At 42.9% G+C, this 10,158-nt stretch overlaps 1 protein-coding gene across 1 annotated transcript in view; it reads right to left on the bottom strand.

The window, feature by feature from the left end:
- Nucleotides 1-4,062: 4,062 nt before the first annotated feature.
- rgs11 (regulator of G protein signaling 11) overlaps nucleotides 4,063-10,158 on the bottom strand; it is a 31,411-nt gene continuing 25,315 nt past the window's right edge. The window contains exons 13-17 of the mRNA XM_072657671.1: nucleotides 8,574-8,689; nucleotides 7,599-7,686; nucleotides 5,236-5,374; nucleotides 4,310-4,392; nucleotides 4,063-4,189 (exon numbers count right to left, since the gene is read on the bottom strand). Of these exons, the coding sequence (XP_072513772.1) occupies nucleotides 4,063-4,189; nucleotides 4,310-4,392; nucleotides 5,236-5,374; nucleotides 7,599-7,686; nucleotides 8,574-8,689 (553 nt within the window). The remainder of the gene's footprint in view (nucleotides 4,190-4,309; nucleotides 4,393-5,235; nucleotides 5,375-7,598; nucleotides 7,687-8,573; nucleotides 8,690-10,158) is intronic.

The following is a 10,158-nucleotide window of genomic DNA, read 5'->3' as shown; positions in this document are numbered from 1 at the left end:
TAATCGTTATTATTTAACCCTGTTGCAAATTTATGCAAGTTTATTACCAAAATTTGCACATTTTCAGCTGCTGCCAATGAACCAATCAAACAAGGCTAATTTAAATATCTCAACACAACTAATAGAACTAATAGAAGTGATTCTCTAAATTTAGCACTGAATTATTCAATCCCTTCAAGACGAGCGTCTTTAGTACTCAGTAGAGCTCTCTTCTGATGTTATGACCTAATGCACAGGCAGATAGCCAGTCTTGGCACATTCCTGACACTGTGACAGCCACTACAGAATCTTCCAGGACTTCTTCTAAAACCAAGCCTTGGCGGACTTCAAGGTATGCTTGGGATTATTGTCCTGTTGGAAGGTCCACTGATGCCCAAGCTTCCTCACAGAAGGCATGATGTTTTCTCATAGGGTTTCCTGATGCTTCCATCTTGCCTTTCTTCCATATGCTACAGGTTTCCAGTGGCAGAGGAAGCAAAGCAGCCCCAGAGCATCACTGAGGCACCGCTGGTAATGTACAGAGTTCTTTTTTAGTGTGGGCTTCAGTTTTCTTCGTTGTCCAGCCATACTGCTGATCCACAAAGCTGAAAAGGTGGACTGATGGACTGTGTGTGAGGGACACATTTGATATCAGAATTTGCTGGAATTTTATTGGAATTCCATCTGCTGTTACAGTGTTTCCTATGTCACTGGCTGCCACACAACAAGCAGCATGCGAACAGTTGTACATGAGAGATTTCTTGGTCTTCCAGAGTTTCCCTGAACTGCTATTTCTTGAAGACTTAACCAGTTCTTATCCATTTCTTAATCTTAACCAGTTAATGCTTTTATATTTTTTGTAGTCATTCCTTGCTTTGTGGGCATCAGCTTCATAGCCTCTTAGATCTTGAAATCTTTAGCCTGCTACTTAGAGAGGTCTATGGGTGTTGCCTCAGGATAAGGTTGGAAGAGTCAATTCAAAGGGTGACCATTCTTGACCAGTCCTAATTAGTCAATTAAGGCCAGGGCCATGCTTGCATTCGACTGTATACAACTTTTATTTATTTTAAAATTCAATGTCTGTAGAAATATCTGATACTACTGATTTGTTCTACTGTAATGGGGTCTCGGAGCCCTGAATCATTATTTATTTATTGACGTCTTTGTTCTACACCATCGGAAGACTGATGTGCTCTCATGAAGGAGACAGAATTAGCAACCGGAGGAATGAGGACATGTCAGATATTGTTAATTATTGTGCTTTATTCATAAGCAGGCAGGCTTACAGAGGCCAGGGTAAGACCATACAATCTCCACGGAGTCTGGAAAAAAGCATCTAATATATACGAGATATATAAATAGTATATTTGATCTATAGTATCAGATATAGAAATACTATACAGCAGATGATGATGCTTCAAAAATTCATTTTATGGTGAGATACACTCACTGGCCACTTTACTAGAACCTCCTACCTTGTAGTTTCACCTTGTTGGTGCATAGTAAAGACTAGCTACTCTGTTTTCTTGTTATCCACAATAACTACCATCTTCTGAACCTTCATCAACGGTTCGTTTATGACCACAGAGGTTGCTCCCTCAGCCTAACAGTGACATTAATGTGTGTACAATTTGCAATGCTGAGAACAGACCACCACCCAAACAGTATGTGGCCAGCAATCGTTCCCAACCCTGGTACTGGAGGACCCCCTGTCCAGTTGATTTTAGTGGTTTCCTGCTCTGAACACGCTACCTTCAACTCAGGAAGAGCTTGCTTTCTTAATTAGCTGATTAGCTGGATCAGGTGGTTTGTGCTTTGGGTGCAGGGTAAGTGCTAAAATGTGTAAGGCAAGGGGTCCTTTAGGACAAGGATTGGGACAGAGGGTAGAGGGTGGCTGACAAATTGCCCGATGACCAAAGACCACAGTGATTAAATTAGTGGGTGGATGTGCAATCAGTCAGGCAATCTTAAATCTAGTCAATCGCCATCTAATTTCGGTCACTATGAGATTGCTGTAATAATATTGGAGGGTTGATCCTTTTACTTGCTTTTATCTACAGAAATCTACAAAATATCTTATTTTGGGGGCTCCGAGCGGTCCAGCGGACTAAGCAGCCGGAGCCTGAGAGAGCACAATTACCCTCTCTAGATGGGTAGATGGTAGATCTCCCCACATCAGTTCAGTATGATGCTGGGCGGGCTGGGCATCTGGTAGCTGATGAATCAGAGCTGGGTATCCAGTGCTTTCCTTTGCATTGGTGGGGATACAAAAAAAGAAGCGTCGGCTGGTTGTGTCGGAGGTGGCGTGTGCCTGTCCTCGTCCTTCCAGTGTCAGAGGAGTTACATGTGATAGGGGGTTGGGTAATTATATATATATATATATATATATATATATATATATATATATATATATATATATATATATATACCTCTCACTCTCACTCTCTGTCTAACTGCTCTTTTCTTTAGAATGGTGAGTGTATTGGAGTGTAGTAATTTAGTATAGAAACAAAAATAATGGGGGAGGGGGAAGGTTTTGGTCCCCAGTGTGGGGGGCAATGGTGTGGTCTCTACTGACCTGGGCTATTTAAATAAAAAAAAATAAAAAATAATCATTTGTATGTATATTTTTATTTTTATAAGTGAAATATATCATTCATATTTATTTAAAAAAAATAAAAGAAATGAATAATTTCAACATGAGAAATATTCATTGACTAGATTTAAGATGACCTCAAATGCTTAGGTATCATAACAAGTGTTTTAGTTTAGTTGAATTCGGCTCTTCCACCTTCTCATTCCATTCCTTCTCATATGCCTTTTCTAAAAGTATTAATAAATGGCTTTTATAGTCTTTTATAAGAGTTATGAGAAATCATTTATATCAAAGACTTCTTCCTGCGCTTCTTTCTAATGTAAACAGTGGACCAGCATTAACAGTAAAATTAGGGAAGGTGCTCAAGCTTGCCATTCTAACAGTCTTCACTCACTGGAAGGATGTGTCAAACCCAAATCCCTCTCTATTCTACTGTGCCTGGTGGAGTACTTTAATGCATGCTGTATGAAAAGGTGCAAATTAGCACTGTATTGGTATATGATTGCATTATTATGCAGGATAACGCAAAATGTTACAGAATAGAGGAAAAAAGTTATATAATTAAAATAATAACGCTTACCTGCAAACAGGAAAATACCATATAAGATCTGAAGGACAAACATATAAGAGTGGTCTGATGCCATGAATGGTATTATTGCTGTAATTTAACTACGCCTATACAAAATGGTACAGCCCAGTACGTTTGAGAAACATGTCGGAAAGGTGATCAAGGGAAAGTGCAAATTAGCAACATTTCTGTTGTTTTGTATGAGTTTCAGGCAACGCTACAAGGAAGCAGTATGGGTTCTGAGAGTTCTAGGTCCATGCTGTATATGCTTTTCATGCCGTTAAAGCCCCTGGGAACCTAAATCTGAGCTTGTTTCCTAATGAAGTGAATCTGGCTCCTCAGGGCCCCCAGTAAAAATGTGCAAAGCATGCCTTATGAGTCTTCCCAAAGTCTAATAAACTGTCGGCTGGAGGTCACCAGCATTGCTCTCCTATCCATGTGGAACGGGTGGGCCTACAAGTGGGTCAAATTACATCAGCATAACCCTGACCAGTCACAAGGCTAACATGTCTTCGTCGTATCTTTGAGTCTGAGCAACCTGGAGAGCCAAAAGCTAAAGCCTGCGTGAATTTAGTGGCTGGGTGCCGGGCCAACGCGGCACTGTGGCCAAAGAGACCCGCTGTCCACCAACCACCCGTACCCAGCCCTACAGGTTCCAAGCATTGCCGGCCACTGTAGGGGAAAACACTGGGTTCTCTGTATATGGGCTGATGAGTTGATTCCAGGAATCAGAACCTCAGTAAACAACTTCTCCATCTCAAGACTGTGTGCGTCGCCATGGTAACATTTTGAGTGTTGAGTGTTTTAGCACATTTCTGCGTCGTGTTTTTGTCGAGTTTAGTAGTATTCAACATATCAGTATGTGTTGCCAGGGGCTTTAACGGGAACGTGAAGGGTACCTATATATAAAGGACTACATCTAAGAAGCAGTTCCAGTGTTGGCCTTGCCAGTGTTGGACTGGGCCTTTCCGTTGTCCTCTGCTGCTGGGGTCACCAGTGCCGGCGAGGGGCTTGAATGTCGCTGACGACGCATGAACGGGAACACACTGCGCACACACATATTCACAATGTAAGAGACTACAGTCCTCATTTGCCACCCCCACCCCCATTTCCAGGCTGTAATAAAAAAAGATTTAAGGCATACCTTCAATCCTTCAGCACCTTACCTTTTCTTCGTCTCCTGTGGGACGACAGCTCTCGCTAACAAGTTCTTGTACAGCTCAGACTTCAGGTAGCGAGGGTACGAGTCCTATAGATATCAGAGAGCATCAGATGAATGCTTTAAACCAGCTTTGGTCATGTGTCTGTATCAGTTATACGAGACGAGTCACGTTCGTAAGTACATGTCCAATGTCATAACAGTGCCTCCGCCATGTTTGACAGATAAAGCAGTATGCTTCAGACCATGAACCTTATATTTCCTTCCGTTCCTTTCCTTTTCGCCTTCAAAGGCACTTGCATTTCACATGACTTGAGCAACGAGAGCAACTGCAAATTTCCTACACAGCTTTTAACATCTATCCCCGATCGTCCGAAGTCTGAAGAAGGTCGTCTGAAGAAGAAAGAAGGGCGTCCAAAGTGATGGGTAAGTTCTTAGCCTTTTTTTAGACTTTTTGTCCCTACTTTGTCAAGGAAATAATGAGGGAAGTGGCTACATTGGTCAACCGGTCAGCTGCCCGATTACTTTTCAGCCTGTGAAAGTGGAAGTAGTGATGTACCGAGGCCAAATTGTCCAAATACTTATGGATCTGATTGTAGCTTAAGCTTACAAGCCAATCCCCAAGCCCACTATGATATGTACTGAAATTGGTATCATTGTGGGTATAATAAAATAAGTGTTAGCTATGGTAAAAAAAAAATATGAATTGTGGGATATTCTTAAAAACTGCCATTCAAGTATTCTACCATACTGAGTACAGTGATCTATTTCCAATAGTGCTGCACTTCATCTAATTAAACAGCACTAATTACCCTCTTTGTAGTTAAACTGAACGGAGCTGATCACGATTTTGATCAAATATCATCAGACTGCCCACCTTACTGTAGATCAAGATCAGGTGCAGTGTCCCAATTCTCTTATCCAGTCTCTTACCTTCTTCATGAGGAAGTAAATGTGCATTTGGGCGTCATCCAAGACAAAGCGATGAGGATGCTTGATTCCCTCTAAGGTTTTCTCCATCGTCTTACTGTCAATATTCACCCAGCGACTGGCTCCGGGCGCAAGGAACTGGCTGTGAAACACACAGCTTGATTCAAACCTGATGACTCCAACCAGAGGATCAACAGTTGTGGTCGTAAGTTGACATCCAGTCACAGTGGATATGAATGTCATGCCAGTATCAAACTTTCAAAGACCCCTTTGACATAAAGAATTTGGTGAAGTTGTGATATTTTGGGGCATTTCTGAAATGAACACAGGGTCAAAAGGCATATCCATTACAGCCAGTATTGGGTTAAATGCCCCTAGGCACGTAGGACCTTGACCAGACACTTTTGGTACCCATCAACAAGCTGGTTGGATATTTGACCACTCTTCTTAGCAGAATTCAATTAAATTAGTAGGCTTAGACCTGACTTAGGATCACTGTCCACATATTTTCAATAGTACCGAGGCCAGAACTTAAAAGCTTAATGTTAGGCCTCTTTATCCATTCTGCAACCACCCTCATTGTGTGTTTGGGGTCACTATCCTCAACCACTTAGCTGGTAGTTCTCCTTCTTCAGTATTCCATCCACTGCAATATACCAGTTTCAATGCCAGCAAGACAGTGATCAGCTGCAAGTTGGAATTTTTGGTAATTGTCTAAATGGGTTTATGTATAATACTGACCCTGTGTTGAACCATTGCGATTTCAGACCCCCCCCCCCATTGTAAAGTCATATTATGCCCCAGTAATCCAACAGCATAAAGAAATCACTGAAAGCCCAATATTGCCATGAAATTCATGTCCCTAATGAGTGAAGGGAAACATCTGACCACACCTGTATAGAAGTAACCTGTATACAGCCAGTAAGAACTGGTACTATCCATTAATTAACTATTAATTAATCAAGTCAATTAATGCTAGAGGAAAAAGTACTGTATTGTACTATTTTTCTTTTACTATTAGGTGCATAACGTGAAGCTCTGGCTTGCTGTGTTTGTTTGTTTGGCATATTTCTTTTATAAGACCACTTAATAGTGTGTTAACTAATAAAGCTAACAATTCCTTATCTTAAACAAAGTTTCCATATTCCCCTGAGCAAGATAATCCCAATCTACAGACAGTTAGATCTGAAAATGCGCCTCACTGCTGCAGGTTGTGGAGAATGTTTGTTTATGCTGCCTCAGTGAAAGAGGAGCGAGTCTCAAATAAGTCCACGGGCATCCCCAGACTGTCCAGATTTCTCTTCTTCTTGTTTTTATTTATTTATTTAATATTTTTGGTCAAATATTTGACTTTTTCCACCCAATTTGGTACTGCCAAATCAACTCACCTGATCGTAGCTTCCCCTAGCACTAACAATGCTCCCAACGCTGGGAGGGTAAGGACTAGGGAAACACGTCTTCTCCGATACATGCTAAGCCAGCCACCGCCTCTTTTCAAACTCTGACCCGCTCTGAGGAAAGCGCCAGGTCCCTAGCTTCGCCACACCGGCTGACAGACGCACCATCTACCCACCCAGACGGCCAATTGTGCTCTCTCAGACTCCGGCTGCTAATGGCAATGCGGCATTACTCAGGATTTTACCTGGCGATGCCATAGTGGCAGCGCATGAGACTGCCAGGCCACTCAGAACCCTCTATTTACATGGCTGTCTGTGAGCTGATGTAACAGAATTAGCAGTGCTCTTAGTGTTCTCCTGCAAGCGTGTTGAGCTGTCTACTGACACTGTCCACTGACCCCCCTCCCCCCCCACACACACACTTAATAAGTGGACATCTCAGATCCCTGTTTCAGAACCACTGGTGTAGAAGAGTAGAGTAGAAGACCCAAATATTCCAGCAAAATAAGGCACGGTCACTATGCTGCAAGCCATCGGCCTACAGCCGGGGCCCCGCGAGAGCACAATTGGCCCAGCTCTCTCCAGGGTGGGTAGATGGTGCTCTCTCCCCACATCACGTCTGTATCAGTGCTGGGTACATGGCGCGTTCCTCCAAGCATGTTGGTTGCCTGGTGATGCTGCATCGGCGGTAGAGGTGATGGGTGGCTGCCCACATGTCGGAGGAGGTGTGTGTCGGACTTTGCATGTGATGGGGGCAGAATATGAATGGGTTGGATAATTGATGATCCAAATTGGGTAAAAAATGGCTCAGATTTTGATCCTTCGGCTTGGATCGGATCATTCCCAACTGCAAATCTACTTAAAATGACTAACACACCCGCAGTACCTCAGTTTCATGCATATGTATAACTTAAGCTCTATGCAGAGGATCGCTTCTGCATTTCAAAGATGGAAGCTGCGAGGTCATACTTGTAAACCTCGTCCACTTTCTCAGCGATTTTGGAGGCTTCGCCGTGCCGCACCTCTTCGCACGCCTGCCAGAAGCACAAGTTCTCCGCTGAGAAAAAGGACAGGAATAGAGCGAGAGGGTAGAGTAGAGCAGGAAGGGGTGAGGGAGCAAGGGAGAGAAAGAGAGAGATTGTGAGGAGAAGAGAAGGAAAGGAGCGAGGGAGACAAGAAACATGTGGAGGTGTTACATTATTGATGCCTTCAGAAAGTGCAGCGGGATAAAAGAAGCTCTCCTCAAAACTCCCAAAAACACTGCGGTAAACGCCGAGGTCGCTTTAGGTCGAGCCACAAATGACCGTATTTGCATCTCGCAAGCTTATGAGGATCCTGTTAAAACATCAGGACAACAGTGACAAAACCTGTGACTGGACACTACATGCCAAAAGTTTGTGGACACCCCTTCTAATGAATGCCTTAGGCTACTTTAGGTGCACCTACTGCTGATACAGATGTGCAAACCCACCCACACACACACACACACACATAGCTTGTCTAGTCCCTGTAGTGTGTAAAGTACTGCCAATAGAATAGGACTCTCTGGAGCAAATAAACATTAGCCTATTGGCATCATGCTGTCTAATGCCAAGTGCGGGCCAGAGGGTTACAAAGCCCCCCCAGGAGCTGGAATGACCATCTGGAATGATGGTAAGTGCTCCATCCCGTCCTTCAGGGATGAGTTGTGGGGTTTTTGATAAATAAGGTGGGGGCAGTGATTATCCAACATCCTGACCTCGCAAACTCTCTTGCTGCTGAATGTAACCAAATCCTACTGAGACAGTAGAGACAGTCACTCCAACAAAAGCAGGAAGAACCAATGAATGAGCAGGTGTCCCAATACTTTTGTCCATATAGTGTATTATTTCAATATGAGGCTTTGATGTGCATGACTTAGTGTGTGTGTGTGTGTGTATGTGTGTTTGCGCAGTGTGTGTGTACCACTGAACTCTTTCTCCAGGTAAGTAAGGAGCTCTTTCCTTCCCAAAGGGTCGTTTAGCAGCTCCATGAAGCTGAAAGTCCAGCGCTCCACACGCAGTTTGGTAGGCATGGCAACCCTGGTCAGAAAAACAGACAGATCACAGACACCCTGAAATCTACATTTCTTTCAGCATCACTTTATTTGGAGTATCAGTAACACATCAACAGTGGATTAGTGCAGAAGTAGCAGTGAAGCATCTGAATACACTAAAGTGAACATCCTAAAGATGTCCTGGTGATGCTTTAGTGACTTTCAGTAGATTTATACTAGATCTGTTACATCAAGTAGACTTAATGTCCTACTTCCATTAAACAGAACCTAACCCAGCCTCAACCCAAAACCTAACCCTAACCCTAACCCTGGTCCTAATACTAACCTTAACCTCAACCCATAACCTAATCTTAACCACGGTCCTAACCCAAAACCTAACCCTAACCCTGGTCCTAATACTAACCTTAACCTCAACCCATAACCTAATCTTAACCACGGTCCTAACCCAAAACCTGACCCTAACCCTGGTCCTAATACTAACCTTAACCTCAACCCATAACCTAATCTTAACCACGGTCCTAACCCAAAACCTAACCCTAACCCTGGTCCTAATACTAACCTTAGCCTCATCCCAAAACCTAATCTTAACCATGGTCCTAACCCTGAATTTAACCTTAACCCAAAACCTAATCCTAATCCGGACATTAACCTCAACCTAAAACCTAATCCTAACCCTGGTCCTAATACTAACCATAACCTCAACCCAAAATGTAATCTTAACCCTGGTCCTAACCCTGGCCCTAATACTTACCATAGTAGTCCTAACCTTAAAACCTAACCCTAACCCAGGTCCTAATACTAACTTTAGCCTCAACCAAAAATCGAATCCAAACCTTGATCTTAACCTCAACCCAAAACCTAATCCTAAATCTAGCCTAATCCTAACCCTGGCCCTTAACCTCAACCCAAAACATGATCTTAACCCTGGCCCTAATACAAACCTTAACCTCAACCCAAAACCTAACCCTAACCTGGGTCCTAATACTAACCTTAACCTCAACCCAAAGCCTAATCCTAACCCTGGCCCAAAATGTTATCTTAACGCTGGCCCTAATACTAACCTTAGCTTTAACCCAAAACCTGGTCCTAATTTTTACCTTGATCTTAATCTCAACCTAAAATCTAACCCTGACCCTAATCCTAAAGTTAAGGTGAGGATAAGGATGAGGGTTAAGATTAGATTTTGGGTTAAGGTTAAGGTAAAGATTAGGGACAGGGTTAGGGTAAAGTTTTGTTTAATGGTAGTAGTCCTAACCTTAAAACCTAACCCTAACCTGGGTCCTAATACTAACCTTAGCCTCAACCCAAAATCTAATCCAAGCCTTGATCTTAGCCTCAATCCAAAATCTAATCCAAGCCTTGATCTTAACCTCAACCCAAAACCTAATCCTAAATCTGGTCCTAATACTAACCATACCCTCAACCCAAAATGTAATCTTAACCCTGGTTCTAATCCTGACCTTAGCCTCAACCCAAAACCTAACCCTAACCCTG

This window comes from Salminus brasiliensis, chromosome 15, assembly GCF_030463535.1.
Source record: "Salminus brasiliensis chromosome 15, fSalBra1.hap2, whole genome shotgun sequence".
Lineage (NCBI taxonomy): Eukaryota > Metazoa > Chordata > Actinopteri > Characiformes > Bryconidae > Salminus > Salminus brasiliensis.
This window is presented reverse-complemented; position numbering and strand designations above follow the sequence as displayed.